General features: G+C 41.6%; 1 protein-coding gene across 4 annotated transcripts in view; it reads left to right on the top strand.

The window, feature by feature from the left end:
• Positions 1-19,821, top strand: part of col4a4 (collagen, type IV, alpha 4) — a 110,014-nt gene that overhangs the window by 74,376 nt on the left and 15,817 nt on the right. For all 4 annotated transcript variants that reach the window (XM_061720042.1, XM_061720043.1, XM_061720045.1 and 1 more), the window contains exons 32-41: positions 2,228-2,335; positions 5,141-5,319; positions 10,076-10,139; positions 10,226-10,300; positions 11,349-11,456; positions 13,615-13,722; positions 15,259-15,330; positions 15,620-15,748; positions 17,091-17,198; positions 17,294-17,449. In XM_061720042.1, coding sequence (XP_061576026.1) covers positions 2,228-2,335; positions 5,141-5,319; positions 10,076-10,139; positions 10,226-10,300; positions 11,349-11,456; positions 13,615-13,722; positions 15,259-15,330; positions 15,620-15,748; positions 17,091-17,198; positions 17,294-17,449 — 1,107 coding nt within the window. The remainder of the gene's footprint in view (positions 1-2,227; positions 2,336-5,140; positions 5,320-10,075; positions 10,140-10,225; positions 10,301-11,348; positions 11,457-13,614; positions 13,723-15,258; positions 15,331-15,619; positions 15,749-17,090; positions 17,199-17,293; positions 17,450-19,821) is intronic.

Below are 19,821 nucleotides of genomic sequence, written 5' to 3'. Positions count from 1 at the left end.
TCAATTTTTTTTCAATTTTTTTTTTTTCCCTTATAAATATCAACAGTCAGGTTCCATTACAGACCTAAATGTGTACTAGTCAATATGCATATCAATAAATATATGTGCAATGATGTGCGTGTCTGTTGTTCAATACAACTGATCAGACCAAGCGCAGACACAAGCTGCTCTGATCCAGACGGTGGAGTTGGAACAAACTGTCACATGTCGAGAGAACGAGACAGATTCAGGAAATTTCCATCAGGGGATGAAAAAAGAAAAAAAAACGAAAGAAAATGGAAGAGTTAAATGCCTCTCTGAAAGGCTCATTTGATAAATTTGTTACAAAAATCACCGATCCGACCGGGTCTCCAGCAGCCGTGGGGCCCCGCGTCGAGGCAAGAGATGATGATGAGGCAGGGGAAGGTATCCAGTATTTTGCTAATTGGAGAGTTAAAATTGCGCATATAGACACCCGATCCGACCCGAAAAACCCAAAAATTCCCCCCCCGGCCATTTCGCACAGGGCCTCGCAAATCTCCCAGGCGGCTCTGGATTGATACTCTAGTTAAGTTCTGTGACTCGTAACCTTGCCATACCTTAGCTTCCACTGAATTGACGCCACTGCGGTGTAACTACTGAGTACTGTAGTACACAGAAGTATTAAACTAGCACAGTGTTGTGCACGAACGAGTTCAAATGAAGACGTTCATTTCTGTGAGAACGTTGAACTGAAAATATTTGCAAATAAAGAACTTGAACTTGTTCATTCTGCAGATCAGGAACTGGAGATTGAACTTGATCAGATTATGGGAGTTTCAGCTTCAGTGACTGTGTTTCCAGCATCAAAACCCTTTTAAAACCCAAATATTATCAATAACCCGGTTACACGGCCATGTAAACACCAATAACCCCTTTGAATAACCCGAATTTGCTCATATTCCGGTTTTTAAAACCCTGAATATGACCCCTGGGTTACTCCTTTTAAAACCTGAATATTGGGTCATGTAAACGCCAAACGGAATATCCCCATCAAACGGAACAGGAATCTGTTTTCTGCTCATACTCTGTTTACAAGGAATCCTGGTCTTTTGAGTCCAGGAAGTTCTTATAAACACGGAGAAACACAAGACCAGGAGTATGGAGGATTTTTTTTATTTTTTTTTTATTTTTCATTATTTAATTAAAATTAGAATGAAATATGTCATTAATTAATTAAAATACAATTCATGTTAATTAAAAAAATATATTTATTATTTCAGAGTTTAATTAATTAATGACACATTTAATTAATGATTTCGTGTTGCTGCGTGTGAATCATGAAATGTAAAACTGTCAGTTTCACTCGTTTCAAAAAAAATAAACATTTTTTTTACTTAAAATGAATTGTATTTTAATTAATTAATGACATATTTCATTCTAATTGTAATTAATTAATGAAACATTTAATTAATTAATGACATATTTCATTCTAATTTTAATTAATTAATTATGTATTCATTGATTTAATTTTGGCACAAAAAATCCTCCATACAGGAGGAGACTAATCACTTCATAAATGTAATGAAGGATATGAACATTTCTGCATTTGTAGACGGTAGAAAGTACCGGGATAGAAGATTTACAAGAAGGAGAGAGAAAAGTTGAAGCAGGATTTGTTTTGAATTTGGATACAGGAAGAAGAAGCAGAAATGACGGGAATTGCGTCATCACGTTCTCCGTGCGTCGCTGGTTTGATCCAGATGATTGTTTACAGGGAACAGTTTTAGGACAGGGGGGCGTTTCATTCGTACTTCTCGCCTAAAAATATTGAAATGAACTGAATTTGAATTAGTTCAAAGTGAAAATGGTGAATATGAGTGTGAACTGTTCATTTTTAAACTATGCGAACTGAACTTTGAACTAGTTAATGAGAAGTATGAACTTCCACGACACTGTACCAGAGTGATGACGTTGTGTCTCCTGTACCAGAGTGATGATGTTGTGTCTCCTGCACCAGAGTGATGATGTTGTGTCTCCTGTACCAGAGTGATGATGTTGTGTCTCCTGTACCAGAGTGATGATGTTGTGTCTCCTGCACCAGAGTGATGATGTTGTGTCTCCTGTACCAGAGTGATGATGTTGTGTCTCCTGTACCAGAGTGATGATGTTGTGTCTCCTGTACCAGAGTGATGACGTTGTGTCTCCTGTACCAGAGTGATGATGTTGTGTCTCCTGCACCAGAGTGATGACGTTGTGTCTCCTGCAGGGCCCATCGGGGACCAGGGGCCCCCCGGAGACGTCATCTGTATCCCCATCAAAGGCCCGCGAGGAACGCAGGGACTCCCGGGGATCAGCGGGTTCACCGGCCCCCGAGGTCAGAACTCAGTCAGGACTCCAGAGAACTCAGTCAGGACTCCAGAGAACTCAGTCAGGACTCCACAGAACTCAGTCAGGACTCCACAGAACCCAGTCAGGACTCCACAGAACTCAGTCAGGACTCCACAGAACTCAGTCAGGACTCCACAGAACTCAGTCAGGACTCCACAGAACTCAGTCAGGACTCCAGAGAACTCAGTCAGGACTCCAGAGAACTCAGTCAGGACTCCAGAGAACTCAGTCAGGACTCCAGAGAACTCAGTCAGGACTCCAGAGAACTCAGTCAGGACTCCACAGAACTCAGTCAGGACTCCACAGAACTCACATGTTCAGAACTCAGTCAGGACTCCACAGAACTCAGTCAGGACTCCACAGAACTCAGTCAGGACTCCAGAGAACTCAGTCAGGACTCCACAGAACTCACATGTTCAGAGCATTTGAGCACATTTGAAAATGTGAAGGCATGGTTTGATATCGATAAGTTATCATTAAACCCAACTAAAATTAAGTTCAGAATTTTTGGCACTAGAAAAAAAAATCTAATAATGAATTAAATTAGTGGTATGGAAATAGAAAGAGTATATGAAAATAAGTTCCTGGGGGTAATAATTGATGATAAACTTAGCTGGAAATCACACATAAATAGTGTAAAATCAAGAATGTCTAAAACCCTAGCAATAGTAAATAAAACAAAGGATTTTTTCTGTCAAAGACACAGTTTTTAATGTATAACTCACTCATAGTTCCATACATGACTTATTGTGTGGAGGTTTGGGCTAACACCTATAAAACTAATACAAACCCTATTTTCCTGTTACAGAAAAGAGCTTTAAGGATGATTATTAGATCTGACTATTATAAACCAACAAATAATCTTTTTATTAAATATAATACTCTAAAATTCCATGATATAGTAGAGCAGAAACTGTTTTATTTGCCTTTAAAGCAGAAACTGCTTCCAAACTGCATTCAGGATTTAATCCAGATAAAAGAAACCGCTCTGACCTGAGGGGGAAACTCATGTATATTAAAAACTAATAATAAAAAGAGATGTACATCAGTTAAGGCTAGAGAAATATGGAATAGTTGTAATAACAACCTAAAAATGTGTCGTTCTATCCTTAAGTTTAAGAAATTGTTTAAAGAAAATACTGTAAATAAATATAAAACACTATAATTATAAAGTATACTATCAAAAACATTCTAGAATGTGAAACGTCACTTTTATATTTTGTCTTACTTATTTTTGTCTTCTTTATGTATTGTTTGTTTCCACTGAGTAAAAGTTAATGTCTCATATTTAAGTTGATCATAAGAAAAAAGGGTCGGCACTATTAATTATATTTATTATATAAGCTACGGCTTCAGCTGCAGCTTTACCGCCAAAGAAATGTTGTTTTTTCTTTCCTGTTCATCTTGTTCTGCAAAAAGTGTGTACAAGCCGAAATAAAGATTAGCATAACAATAGCTCCTGGTGGAGGTTCAGACCTCTCCTCCTCCTCATCCTCCTCTCTTCTCTTTTCCTGCTGCACCGGCCGGTCCTCAGTCCTCCTGATCCAGGTCCTGGTCTCGGTCAAGGGTTCTTCCCTCCTAAAGAGTTTTTTAGTTGCCGTTGTTTCTTCAGTATTTTCCAGAGGGTAGTGTCTATGTCAAACCAATCAGAAGAAGGGACGGGGCTAATTTGCACCAATTATGGTCAAGGACTCAAAACCGAGTCCGATGACACCACCCACGTGTCTTTATGTCAAACCATTCAAAAGTTATTTTCGCTTTTTGGCGTCTAGCGTCGCCACGGTAACGCTTTTGAAAGAGAAACGTAATGTGCGTCGTCGCAGGATAGAGATGCACATTTTGATGTATAACACACCTGGGTGCACGTTACGGTTCGGGCCGTATTAATTCTCGAAGGAATGGCATAAATTGCACCAAAATTACGCGATTAATTCAGAATGTTCAAAATGGCAGACTTCCTGTTGGGTTTCGGCCATGGCGCCAAGAGACTTTTCTTTAAGTTGCGGCATGATACAGGTGTGTACCGATTTTCGTTCATGTACGTCAAACCGTATTATGGGGCTTGAGGCGCAAAGTTTTTTCTGTCTGAACCAACCAGATGAAGGGGGGGCGCGCTTTTTGGCGTCTAGCGTCGCCACGGTAACGCTTTTGAAAGAGAAAAGTAATGCTTGGTGTCGGAGGATGGAGACGCACATTTTGATGTATAACACACCTGGGTGCACGTTACGGTTCGGGCCGTATTAACGGCCGAAGGAATGGCATACATTTCGCCAAAATGACACAATTAATTGAAAATGGCCGACTTCTTGTTCGGTTTCGGCCATGTCGCCAAGAGACTTTTCTTTAAGTTGCGACATGATACAGGTGTGTACCGATTTTCGTGCATGTACGTCAAACCGTATTGTGGGGCTTGAGGCACAAAGTTTTCTAGGGGGCGCTGTTGAGCCGTTAGGCCACGCCCATTAATGCAAACCATTAAATATCAAATTTTTCACCAGGATTGGTGCAAAATTTGGTGACTTTTTGGGCACGTTTAGGGGGAAAAAAGACCCTCATTTCGTTGGAAGAAAAACGACAAAAACAAAAACTAGAAAAATTCCTACAGATACAACAGGGCCCTAGCACTGTCAGTGCTCGGGCCCTAATAATAACTGATCAGGGTATCAGACGCTGCTTCACTTCATTTATTCAACACCAGTTCATAAGATCAGTCACATCAAGGCAAGAAAGCGGACGAATCCGGTTCAGTCGAGTTCCTGATTCAGTGAATCCGGTTCCTGCTTCTCCACAGGAAGTAAAGGAGAGCGAGGAGCTAGCGGAGATCCGGGGTCCCCGGGCTCCAGCGGAGCTCCGGGTCTCAAGGGAACTCAAGGACCTCCAGGACTGTTTGGAGCTCCGGGAGCTCCAGGACCTCCTGGACTTCAAGGACCCAAAGGATACGTGGGCTTCCCGGGACCCAAGGGAGAACTGGTGAGACCAACAGAATACATAACACGGCATCAATTATGGAACGCTGAAACAGTCAAAATTAAATAAATAATGAATTAATTAAATAATTGAATAAATGTACAATGAATTAAATAAAATTGGAAATACATAAATATATAATGTATTTAATATACAAATAATATAAATTTAATTATAATTATAAATAATTAAATGGTGAATATATTTAATTGGATATACATTAGACGAAGGGACAGTTTAAATAAATTCATGATGTGCTTCAGCCAATGCAGGAACCAGGAAATAATTAAATATGTAATGGAATAATGAAATATATATCCAATGAAATATTCAAATTTTAATTATTGAATGACACATCTAATTGTTTAATTGTATATTAAATAAATTATAAATGTATGTATTTCCTATTTTATTTATTTCATTGTGCATTTATTCAATTCATTTATTTAATTTTGACTGTTTCATCATTCCATATAGTCCAGTCAATCTAACTCAAAAAAGGGCCCAACCCAGGAGAAATTGCAATAGTAATGTTTCATAGTTTTTATTGATCCAAATACCCTCCTGCATCATATATTAAAAGTATACCTTCACAGATTTAGTGGAACATACTTTTTTTTCAATGTCAAAAGCAACATTTCAACATGTTAAAGTGACCTGGTCTGGGTAAAATTCTGTTAATATAGAAGGGTCTTTGTACACCTATTTGACATGTGTAGTGTATTTTCCTAAGTTTTTGGGGTCTATCTCTCCAATAATACTAAAACCAATATAATAATTTTCAGACCCTGTTCTAATATCATATACCTCATATACCTTTTTGGGTATTACTAGCCCAACACCTAATTTTTTTCTTACAAAATGTACACTCAAAGTTTATGCTAGACTGCTCCAATGGTTGTATCTGCATCTAAAATAGGTGTATCTGCATCTAAGATTGTTCCTGAGAGATATGTTTAGTATCTACCATGACATGACCCCTCACTGACCCCCATCAGTGGCACACGACGCGGGCAGGGTGCGTGTGTGTGAATCTGGCAGAGACTGTCGTTGGGGGCTGACCTCCTGTAAGTCAGACATTTCTTTACTTCTACCACTCAGTACTATAAAACATATTTATAATCATCACCAGTTTTCATTTTTCCAGCTTAGGTTACTCTTTATGTTAGCTAGCGGTCAGCTAGCAGTAGGGCCATAAGAGGTAATTTCCTGGTTGATGGGGCACTGAACACCCTTCTGGCAGTCAAAACCTTTCAAGTAAACCTGCCCGCCCTGGCAAGCTAGGCTGTTGGCTTGAAGGATGTATCAGAGTTGACTGAAGATGGTACTATTGCTGATGAAAGTGAAAAAACACAAAATGTGACAACTCCAGATGAACCAGTTTCTGATCAGTCTGATGTAGGATCCACAGGCCATTCTAAAGATTTAGAAGGGGAACTAGCAGAAGCCTCAGATCTCTATGACAGTGTTATGGCTGCCACCACAACTATGACAAGTGCAAGTGAACTACTTAAAAACATAGCCCGGCGTTTGGAGGCAGAGAAGCACTCTGGCTACAGTACATGGAAATGATCAATATTCTCCGTGCATTCATCCGATCAGAGAGAACTGGAAATTGGGATCAGCATCTTGATACCCTGACAGACATGATGCCATTCAAGGCTGCCTCCGGACATAACTTGTATGTCAAATCCCTGAGCATATACCTCAAGAAAATGTGCCAACTAGAATACACTCATCCCCAAGTTCAAAAATAATTTCAAGAAGATGGCCTGCAAGTTATTCGTAAGTCAGATGAATACTGGGCTGGACTCTCCCCGGACCTTGTAATAGAACAAGCCCTCATGCGAAGTATGAAAGTGAGTGGAGGACTGACACGTGGAAGGGGTATGTCCGAAACACAAAGATTGGTGTGGGTTCTTACCAACCCTGCAACATCTGAAATCAACAATGCTATGCAAGAACTGACAGGGGTAAATTATAAAACTAGTGAACAGCACAAGGACCTCACTGCATCAAATCAGGCAAGAGACACTGCAGACACAATCAAAATTCTAAAGTTGTTAGAGTCACAAAGTCAATTTGCTGGGTATGAACACCTTCAACATTTAATCACTGGTGTGACAGCCCATGATGCAGTGAATGTGGACCATTCAAAAGAAGTTGGAAAGGGGTCTTAAAAGACATGGTAGGTAAAAAGGTGACAGAATATACATTCAAGAGGAAAGCACATGCAGTCACCATGGACTCCAAATCCACAGTCAAACTGAACAATGAAGAAGTTGTCCATATTGATCCCCAGCTTTTGTTTCAGAGACTAGTGATTGCTGGGACACAGGCAGACAATTTAGCTGAAGCTTTCAAGTATGAGCTCTGCGGGTATCCACCTGCCCTCTTTGAGACAAAAACAGTGCTTCTCCCAGCGAACAAACCCCAAATCGCAAAAGCAATGTGGAACGCTGTGCCGCATGATGATGTACCAGAAAGAGACATCCTGTATGTCTTAGATGGAGGGGCCCTCCTCCACCGAATACCCTGGGAGATAGGAAAGACATACGGGGCAATAGTAGAAACTTACATCGTTTACATTCAAAAACATTATGGACAATCAGTGGTGATCGTGTTTGATGGGTACAGCAGTCAGCCATCTACGAAAGATGGTGCTCACAGAAGGAGGAATCCAAAGACTGGCCGGAAGGTTTCATTCACATCAACCATGTCACTGAGTTTGAAAAAGGAGGAATTTCTGTCAAACAATGACAACAAACAATGTTTCATAAACCTGTTGGGGGAAGGACTAAAACTTGCAGGGTTTGATGTTCACAATGCTCATGGAGATGCAGATGTGCTTATAGTTCAAACAGCAGTGACAGCAGCATTGAAACAAAGAACTGTCCTTGTGGGAGATGACACTGACCTCCTCATTCTTCTGCTACACTTCTATCAGCAAGGAGAGCTGTACTTCATGTCTGAATCCAGGAAGTTGCCTTCGCCAAGATGCAGGTTTTTGAACACTGGGCATGCAAGAGATGTGTTGGGTAAGGATGTTAGCAACAACATCTTATGTGCACATGCCATGCTTGGCTGTGATACAACATCCAGAGTGTTTGGAGTTGGGAAAGGGGCATCTTTGCGTCTGAGTCAAGAAAAAGACTCATTCAGAGTTACAGGCCAGCATTTTTCAAAAACAATTTGCTACCAAAGATGAAATTGCTGATGCAGGGGAAAGGGCAATGATGTTAATATACAAAAGTGGAGAGACAGATTCTCTTAATGACCTCAGGCTGAAACGTTTCTACGCTAAGGTGACTGACAGCAAAACAGCTGTCCACCCTCGCAACTTGCCACCAACATCTTCCTCTGCCAGGTTTCACAGCTTCAGAGTGTACCATCAAGTCCAGGAATGGATGGGAAACTCACTACCACCGGAGGAATGGGGCTGGAAGATCCAAGATTCATTCCTCATGACTGTCCATTCAGACCAGAACCCTGCTCCTCCATCGTTGTTGGAGCTTGTGCGCTGTACTTGCAAGTGAAGTTGTGGCACTATGTATTGCAAATGCCGTCGTCAAGGACTTGATTGCTCCCTAGCCTGTTCAGAGTGCAGAGGTGTGTGCGCGAATATGTCAGCACAACATTTGGATGAGGACATGGAGTAAATATTACATGTAGGCCTACAGTCAAGCTTGGTCTCATTTGGTTTCAGTCTGTGCTGATATGTATCATAGTTTTTATGGAAAAATATATTACTGAGACAAATTTGGATGGTGCAGAAGATTCAATAATAATACATCGTTTATGACCTAATTTGATTGACTTTATTTGGATTCAAAAAGGTAATTTTAGCTTAAGGGTACCCCCAAAGGGCACATATACATTCAGAACAGATCATTTTTGATGGTTGTATGTGAAAAAGCACCATAGAAAACCAATGTGTAGACATAAATGATTTGAAAATAGCATATTCAGAAGTAGAGATGCATCATTTTTTTGTATGACGCTATGGCATGAAGGCCCCAAATTTCAACCCCTGAATTTACCTTGATCCACTAAGTATATAATGGTATACTTTTAATATAATATTTGGATGTCCCTAAGGATCACATAAAACCTTGAATGATTACTATTGCAATTTTCCCTGGGTCGAACCACAGATTGACTGGACTAATATGTACGGTGGCCCGAGACCCGCCATTGCGGAAAATTAAAGAAACGCTGCAAATAAAAAAAAACGCTGCTGCAAATAAAATAAACGCTTTGCAAATAAAATAAACGCTGAAAATAAAAACAAACGCCGCTGCAAATAAAAAAAAAAACAACGCAAATAAAAAAGCCACAACGGGAGTGAATTACCGGGGACTATTTTTGCTGATGCACCGGTGTTTTTTACGTGAGAGGAGAAGAAGACGACGAAGAGGACGTAAGTGAAAAGGAAGAAATAAGAAGAGCGAGGAATAAGAAGAACAACGAACGAGAAAATTTAATGTGCAACACCGGTGCATCGGCAAAAATAGTCCCCGGTAATTCACTTCCGTTGTGGCTTTTTTATTTGCGTGGTTTTTTTAGTTTTATTTGCAGCGTTTCTTTTATTTTATTTGCAGCGGGGTTTCTTTTTGTTTGCAACGTTTATTTTATTTGCAAAGCGTTATTTTTATTTTCAGCAATGTCTCGGCCACCGTACATATGGCTGAAGCACATCATGAATTTATTTGAAAACATGGTGTAACCGTGGCCGACGTCTTCTTGCTTGTGTCTTCAGGGCGGTGCAGGATGTCTCGGCCAGCCGGGACACCCCGGTTACCCCGGAGGTCCAGGTCCTAAAGGTACGAGGCCCCTAAACCGTCACGGTCCTGGACAAGTATTTATCATGATAACTTTAGCATAAAGTGAGTGTTTATTTGTGTTTCAGGGGATAGAGGAGATTCTACTGGGTGTCCTGGTCTCCCTGGAGACAAGGGCCCCTCTGGACTCGTGGGGCCCCTAGGTGCTGATCCGACTCCGTTCCTGACGATTTAGTTATTTATTTGTTTTTTTGCTGTTGTTCCTGCTGTTTCATTTATTTATTTAGCACAGCATTTATTTATTTAACCCTTGTGCTGTCTTCGGGTCAAGGAAGGAAGGAAGGAAGGAAGGAAGGAAGGAAGGAAGGAAGGAAGGAAGGAAGGAAGGAAGGAAGGAAGGAAGGAAGGAAGGAAGGAAGGAAGGAAGGAAGGAAGGAAGGAAGGAAGGAAGGAAGGAAGGAAGGAAGGAAGGAAGGAAGGAAGGAAGGAAGGAAGGAAGGAAGGAAGGAAGGAAGGAAGGAAGGAAGGAAGGAAGGAAGGAAGGAAGGAAGGAAGGAAGGAAGGAAGGAAGGAAGGAAGGAAGGAAGGAAGGAAGGAAGGAAGGAAGGAAGGAAGGAAGGAAGGAAGGAAGGAAGGAAGGAAGGAAGGAAGGAAGGAAGGAAGGAAGGAAGGAAGGAAGGAAGGAAGGAAGGAAGGAAGGAAGGAAGGAAGGAAGGAAGGAAGGAAGGAAGGAAGGAAGGAAGGAAGGAAGGAAGGAAGGAAGGAAGGAAGGAAGGAAGGAAGGAAGGAAGGAAGGAAGGAAGGAAGGAAGGAAGGAAGGAAGGAAGGAAGGAAGGAAGGAAGGAAGGAAGGAAGGAAGGAAGGAAGGAAGGAAGGAAGGAAGGAAGGAAGGAAGGAAGGAAGAATTTCGTGAAAGTTGAAATGTCAAGATTAAAAGGAAAGGAAAAAAGATGAAAAAAACGGAAAAAAAGACGAAAAGAAAAGAGGAAAAACAAGGTCAAACATTTGTGTAAAAGCTCCAGGAGCCACTAGAGACACCATTTAAATAAACAAACTGCTCTCTATTATCCAGGTAATTAATCAAACACTTGAGGGGCATCATCCCAGATTCCATATCTATTGAGTTTTGAATTAAGAAGTTTATGGTTGACAGTATCAAACGCTTTGCTCAAATCAAGAAAAAAACACCAAGGGCAGTTTAAGAGTCTTTAAAAAGAAGTGACAGATCTGATGGTTTTTTCCCTCTCACAGGTTCTCCTGGACCCCCAGGACCGACCGGAGAGAGAGGTTATACAGGCGCTCCGGGACAGAAGGGATGTAAAGGACACCCTGGTCTCCGTGGAGACCTCGGTGGATCAGGTGAGCAAAACCAACCAGAACCGTTTATATCAGTCACAGCTATGGTGTTATCTGCAAGACGAGTTTATTTGTAGAACAATTCAACACAAGGTCATTCAAAGTCCTTTACATCAACATTAAAAGCGGCAAGACACAATTAAATAGTAAATAACAAATAAAATGATGAGAAAAGATGCCATTGCAATAATCCAACCTACTGAAAATGGATGCATGAATTAGTTTTTCCATGTCTTGTTTAGACAGAATCCCCTTAATTAGGGCTGGGCGATATATTGAGATTTTAATATATATTGATATATTTTCAAACGCGATATGGTACGAGACAATATTGTTTATATTGATTATTAAAAAAAAAAAAATAAAAAAAAAAATATGATTTTGATATAGCTTATTTTGTGACAAATTAACTTGAGATTTGTCACAAATGTTTTGTTATTTGCACAACTGTCAACCTCAGTGGAAAAGTCTGCCTGTTACTGTCTACATTGTATTAATTGCACAGTGTATTTTAATTTAATTGTTATGCAGGAAAGGGATATTTGTTTTATTTTATTCAAGAAGCATTTTTATTCTATATATGCAGGCAGTTTATTTTTATTTCATTTGTTTTATACATGTTGATATTGTGCAGACCTCTGTTAATAAAGGAACCTGTGTGACATTTGGCACGAGGCTTTGTATTAAAACTGACTGTTTTTTTAAGGGTTTGCCTCAGAAAACAATGAAGCTAACAGAGATGCTAACAGAGATGCTAACAGAGATGCTAACAGAGAACCTAACAGAGAACCTAACAGAGATGCTAACAGAGATGCTAACAGAGATGCTAACAGAGATGCTAACAGAGAAGCTAACAGAGATGCTAACAGAGATGCTAACAGAGATGCTAACAGAGATGCTATGCTATAATGCTTTGGGGGAAACCCCAATTATGTCAGAAAAAATATTGATATATATCGAGTATCAACATTCAGCTAGAAAATATGGAGATATGACTTTTGGTCCATATCGCCCAGCCCTAGCAAGTTTATTTATATAGCACAATTCAACACAAGGTAATTCAAAGTCCTTTACATCAACATTAAAAGTGACAAGACACAATTAAACAGTAAATAACAAATAAAATGATAAGAAAAGATGCCATTGCAATAATCCAACCTACTGAAAATGAATGCATGAATAAGTTTTTCCATGTCTTGTTTAGACAGAATCCCCTTAATTCTAGCAATGTTTTTCAGGTGGTAATAGGCAGATTTAGTGATAAACTTTAGATGGCTGTTGAAGTTCAGGTCAATAATTACACAAGATTTCTGGCTTGATTTGTAGCTGTCAATGACTTGGAGCCAAGGTGAGCGCTGATCTGTTCCCTTTCATTTTTAGGGCCAAAAATGAACCTGTCTTTTCTGCATTTAGTTGGAGAAAATTCTGGCACATCCACTCATTGATTTGATGAATACAATTACTCAATGAGATCAGGGGACTGTAGTCATGTGGTGACACTGAAATATAAAGCTGTGTGTCATCGGCATAAGTATGGTAGGAAATGTTGTGAACCATTGACTGCGTTTATAACCCCTTTAAAACCCGAATAGTAGCAACAACCCGGTTTTGCACGGCCATGTAAAAAACCTGAATATGAGCCCTGGGTTACTCCTTTTAAACCTGAATATTGGGTCATGTAAACGTAACGGAATATCCCCATCAAACGGAACATGAATGTGTTTTCTACATGTTCTGTTCACAAGGAATCCTGGTCTTTTGAGTCCAGGAAGTTCTTCTAAACACGGAGAAACCAAGACCAGGAGGAGACTAATCACTTCATAAATGTAATGAAGGATATGAACATTTTGGCATTTATAGACAGTAGAAAGTACCGGGATAGAAGATTTACAAGAAAGTGTGCGAAAATTGTGCGAAGCAGCATTTGTTTTGAATTTGGATCCAGGAAGAAGAAGCGGAAATGACGGGAATTGTGTCATGATGTTCTCCATGTGTCGCTGGTTTGATCCAGATATCCTGAATGATTAATTACCATGTAAACGGAACATTTCGAATGTCTCAGTAACCAGAATATTAGCAATAACCTGAATTTTGACTGCATGTAAAGATATTCATTATTCAGATGTGAGAGTTTCATGGTGCTTCTGTCCTCCGTCTCCAGGTGTGATCGGTCCACCGGGTCCCCGGGGACATCCGGGGGACGTGGGTCTTCCTGGGGAAGCAGGTCCAGACGGACCAGCGGGACTCCTGGGTTGCCAGGGACTACCAGGTTAGTGGTTGCCAGGGACTACCAGGTTAGTGATTCCCTGGGACTACCAGGTTAGTGGTTGCCAGGGACTACCAGGTTAGTGGTTGCCTGGGACTACCAGGTTAGTGGTTGCCAGGGACTACCAGGTTAGTGGTTACCTGGGACTACCAGGTTAGTGGTTGCCTGGGACTACCAGGTTAGTGATTGCCTGGGACTACCAGGTTAGTGGTTGCCTGGGACTACCAGGTTAGTGATTCCCTGGGACTACCAGGTTAGTGGTTGCCAGGGACTACCAGGTTAGTGATTGCTTAAGACTACCAGGTTAGTGGTTGCCAGGGACTACCAGGTTAGTGGTTGCCCGGGACTACCAGGTTAGTGGTTGCCCGGGACTACCAGGTTAATGGTTGTCAGGGACTACCAGGTTAGTGGTTGCCCGGGACTACCAGGTTAATGGTTGTCAGGGACTACCAGGTTAGTGGTTGCCTGGGACTACCAGGTTAGTGGTTGCCAGGGACTACCAGGTTAGTGATTGCCTGGGACTACCAGGTTAGTGGTTGCCAGGGACTACCAGGTTAGTGATTGTCAGGGACTACCAGGTTAGTGATTGCCTGGGACTACCAGGTTAGTGATTGCCTGGGACTACCAGGTTAGTGGTTGCCAGGGACTACCAGGTTAGTGGTTGCCAGGGACTACCAGGTTAGTGGTTGCCTGGGACTACCAGGTTAGTGGTTGCCAGGGACTACCAGGTTAGTGATTGCCAGGGACTACCAGGTTAGTAGTTGCCTGGGACTACCAGGTTAGCGGTTGCCAGGGACTACCAGGTTAGTGATTGCCAGGGACTACCAGGTTAGTGGTTGCCAGGGACTACCAGGTCAGTGGTTGCCTGGGACTACCAGGTTAGTGATTGCCAGGGACTACCAGGTTAGTGGTTGCCAGGGACTACCAGGTTAGTGATTGCTTAAGACTACCAGGTTAGTGGTTGCCAGGGACTACCAGGTCAGTGGTTGCCTGGGACTACCAGGTCAGTGGTTGCCTGGGACTACCAGGTTAGTGATTGCCTGGGACTACCAGGTTAGTGGTTGCCAGGGACTACCAGGTCAGTGGTTGCCTGGGACTACCAGGTTAGTGATTGCCAAGGACTACCAGGTTAGGGGTTGCCTGGGACTACCAGGTTAGTGGTTGCCTGGGACTACCAGGTTAGTGGTTGCCTGGGACTACCAGGTTAGTGGTTGCCAGGGACTACCAGGTTAGTGGTTGCCAGGGACTACCAGGTTAGTAGTTGCCTGGGACTACCAGGTTAGTGGTTGCCAGGGACTACCAGGTTAGTGGTTGCCAGGGACTACCGAGTCTACAATGTCTTGCTGTGTATCTGCTGTTGTCCTTTCTTAAAAGTAAGAGGTCAGTTTTTATGTCCCGTGAAACCTTGGGACTGAAACAGGAAGTACGTACTTGTTCACAGTTTAAGTAGTGGGTTTAAAACGGAACCTTGAGGGACTCCAACGTTAAATAAGTGGATCTAACCGTGTTTTTGATTGTTTTTTTTTGTGTTTGTTGCAGGTTCTCCTGGTCCGCTGGGACTGGATGGACTGAACGGCCTGAAAGGAGTGAAAGGCGACATGGGAACTAGAGGTACGAGTCTCAAATACAGTGAACCAATTAAAGTTACTAGCATGCACGAAGGAAAATGGAAAATTCAACTTGACTTTGTAATTTTGACCAGTTGCCACAATTAGTGTTGATAAATCACTTTATTTGTGGGCGGGGCCAGTTTCTGCTGGGCCAATCAGCTGCACCAATGTATTTAGCTGTTTTTTTGTGTTTTTTACAAGCGGGCCACACAAGAGCCTGGACTAAGACATAATTTAACTTTATATTTGTATTCTTTTATTCTTGATTTGACCTGGTAACTTGTCTCCAGGTCTGAGTGTGACCGGTAATCCCGGCTGCACCGGTCGTCCCGGAGATAAAGGTCCTCCCGGTTGTCCAGGTCCTGCTGGAACATCCCAGCCCGGCCCGCCGGGCCCCCGAGGCCCCCAGGGGCCCAAAGGTGCAGCTCCCCATCATCCCCGTTACTCACTACGGTTACATGATGATTTTTATTTGGGAATTAATTATTCAGAATTAAATAATTCAGAATTAAACTATTTTCCTTGGAGTTTACATGGAAATAGTAATTCTGAATTGAGGTTTCCATGGAAACACGTTTGATGGTCTTTCTCCAATTCCTCTCCAGGTCTGGGGGTTGGGAAGGTTCTGATTGGATAGGGGGGGGACCGGAAGTTAAACTACCGGGAGAAAAACAAGAAAAAGTCAAAATGTTGAGAAAAAAAAGTCGAAATGTAGAGAAAAAAAGTCGAAATGTCGAGAAAAAAAGTCGAAATGTTGAGAAAAAAAGTCGAAATGTCGAGAAAAAAAGTCGAAATGTCGAGAAAAAAAGTCGAAATGTCGAGAAAAAAAGTCAAAATGTTGAGAAAAAAAGTCAAAATGTTGAGAAAAAAAGTCGAAATGTCGAGAAAAAAAGTTGAAATGTCGAGAAAAAAAGTTGTAATGGCCACGGTTACATGATGTTTTTTAATTCGGAATTAATTATTCCGGATTAAATAATTCAGAATTAAACTATTTTCCTTGGAGTTTACATGGAAATAGTAATTCTGAATTGAGGTTTCCATGGAAACACGTTTGATGGTCTTTCTCCAATTCCTCTCCAGGTCTGGGGGTTGGGAAGGTTCTGATTGGATAGGGGGGGGACCGGAAGTTAAACTACCGGGAGAAAAACAAATTTACTGGATTAGCAACAACATGGAGGAAAACATTATTATCATCCTTTTTGTTTTGATGTTATTTTTGAAGCAGCAGCACGACAACATCATGTTGATGATTTTCTTTCGTGTGCTGACGAGGAGGGAAATAGAAGACTGTTTATTTATTAAATAAATGTTCTCTGCTCTTGACCAGCGTTTACTGCTGCTGCATCTTGAAACTTTGTTAGAAAACCAGCCCAGTGGAATATAAGATCATGGAGACAGACGGGCGAGGGAACGAGCAGAAAGAAAGACCGGGATTAATTTAAAGAGGAATGAGTGGATACATGATCTGGAATTATTCTATTGTGATTTAAAATGGGAATAAACCAGACACTTACTTCGGAATTAAGTTTAATTCGGAATGGCGTTTTTCATTCGGAATTAGGTGTTTCCATGGTCATTTTTACTCATTTTAAATCAGATTAAATTTTAATTCTGAATTTAAGAGGAATTAAACTCCCCATGTAAACGTAGTGAATGATCCTCTGCATGACCGGGACCCTCGGTTTGTCACTGATGAGTTTCCGTGGCGTTGCATGACCGGGACCCTCGGTTTGTCACTGATGAGTTTTCGTGCCGTTGCAGGACCTCCAGGGGCCTGTGGACCTGCAGGTCTGCCCGGGTCGGAGTGTAAGAGTCCAGTTCCCGGTTCCTGTGGGGATCCGGGCTGCCAAGGCCCCAAAGGAGAGAGAGGTCAGGCTTTGATTTCCTCTGTAAGGTCAACGGAACAGAGAAAAACCCAGTGGAATGACGGCTGACTGGGGTTTGGCTGGGGTTTGGTGTTACAGGCTGCCCCGGTGCCATGGGGGATCCGGGTCAGAACCCTCCGGTTCCCGGGGATTGTGGGGACAACGGAGATCCGGGGTGTCCCGGAGCGAAGGGCCTACAGGGACCCCAGGGGCCCGCCGGAGAGACGGGCCACCCTGGATACTGCGGAGCCAAAGGTCAGAACTTCCTCGTGTCCCAGAGACGTCTTTTACCCGGTCCATTCAGGCCACGCTTCCACAGAGCCGGATATTTCCCCCACTACCTTTAGATAAATACCCTCGTTTACACAAAACTGCATAAATATCTGTTAAGGTGCTATGAGCAGCCAAACCTACAGGGGGCAGTGTAACGAGAAGATAAAGTCATGCTAGCCAATCAGAATCCTGGAAAAAAACATCAACAAATGACACGAGGAACTTCCAGTTACTTCCAAGATGAACCAGAGTCTTTGGTTTGGATGAACCAATGAATGAATGAATGAACGAATGAACAAACGAACCCACCAAAGAACGAACAAATGAACAAACAAATGAACGAATGAATGAACGAACCCACCAATGAACAAACGAATGAATGAACAAATGAACCCACAAATGAACGAATTAACGAACAAACCCACGAATGAACAAATGAACGAATGAACAAATGAACGAACAAATGAACGAATGAACAAATGAACGAATGAACGAACAAACCCACCAATGAACGAATGAACAAATGAACGAACAAACCCACCATGAACGAATGAATGAACAAATGGACCAGAGTCTTTGGTTTGGAGTGACAGAGAAGTGGAGTTACTTTTAAGTGTGACGTTAGAATATAAAACAGGTAAAATACAAGAAAATATTGACGGTTACAAACTAATTGTAACCACAGGTGTCACTCATGACGCTGGTGACGTTTCTGTCTCACAATGTGACGTTCTGAAGCCTAAATGTCCGTTTCTCTCCGTTTACAAGCAAACGTGAAGACGGAGGTTTTTAAGGGGGGTTTAGTAGAAGAGATGAGAGGAGAAAAGTAAAGTAAAGAGACACTTAAATCATTTCTCACTACCAGAAACCCACGTTCTCCTGATGTTTCCCACACAGAGACCCCAATATGAAACTGACTTCACAGGTGTCTCTGGTCGTTCAACCGGGAAATGAGGAAGGACTTTTTCTGTTCAAAATCCAGTGACATGGATGCAGCAGTAGACAACAAATATATCAATATTGAGCCTTACATATGGATCAATATTGATCCTTATATATGGATCAATATTGATCCTTATATATGGATCAATATTGATCCTTATATATGGATCAATATTGAGCCTTATACATGGATCAATATTGAGCCTTATATATGGATCAATATTGAGCCTTATATATGGATCAATATCGAGCCTTATATATGGATCAATATTGATCCTTATATATGGATCAATATTGATCCTTATATATGGATCAATATTGAGCCTTATACATGGATCAATATTGAGCCTTATATATGGATCAATATTGAGCCTTATATATGGATCAATATCGAGCCTTATATATGGATCAATATTGAGCCTTATATATGGATCAATATTGAGCCTTATTTATGGATCAATATTGAGCCTTATATATGGATCAATATTGAGCCTTATATATGGATCAATATTTAGCCTTATACATGGATCAATATTTAGCCTTATACGTGGATCAATATTGAGCCTTATATGTGGATCAATATTGAGCCTTATACATGGATCAATATTGAGCCTTATACATGGATCAATATCGAGCCTTATACGTGGATCAATATCGAGCCTTATATATGGATCAATATTGAGCCTTATATATGGATTGTCACAACCCTGGCTCAAAGGCCATGACAAAAGAAGGGGAAAGGACGCAACGTACTAGTAAATTAAGATATTTATTAAGGTAAACAAATAAGATAAGGAATGGGATGTGTAAAGTCAGTAAAATCAGTAGTATGCATGTGGATGTGTGTAAATGTGCTGTATGGTGTTGTGTGTGCAAAAGGCTCAACAAAACCAAAAGGAGTGCTGCCAGGATGAAAAGAGAGAGGAAGAGAGACTGAAGCCCCAGCCTTTTCTCTTCCTGAGGAGCACCCAGCCCAGGTGCTCCAGATCTAGCAATCAGCTGGCTCCACCTCGAAGAGGAAAACAGAGAGAGAGGGACTGAGACACAATATAACATAGGCCATCACACCCCCCCCCATAAAGTCAATGTTTCCCATGGAACCATTGGCCCCCACCCACAACCAAAGAACAAATCATACTAATGACAAAACATAAGCCTATCACCGTCATCCTGCCTGCAGCCCACCACTGTGCCCCATCTCAGCAACCCTGGTACCTGAGAAGCAGATTAAGAGGATGAGAGCACAGAGCAGTATAACAGGCAGAACTGACAGTTATTTGACTTGAATAACACAAGGCCAAACTAACACAAAGGTGCACGTGATAATGCATCTGCAATAACATTGTCTGTTCCTTTTATATGTCTAATGTCCAGGTCATAGGCCTGCAAAAATAGAGACCATCTTACAAGCC

This window comes from Cololabis saira, chromosome 4 (genome assembly GCF_033807715.1).
Source record: "Cololabis saira isolate AMF1-May2022 chromosome 4, fColSai1.1, whole genome shotgun sequence".
Taxonomy (NCBI): domain Eukaryota; kingdom Metazoa; phylum Chordata; class Actinopteri; order Beloniformes; family Belonidae; genus Cololabis; species Cololabis saira.
Note: the sequence above shows the minus strand (reverse complement) of the source record. Positions and strands in the feature narration are given on the sequence as shown.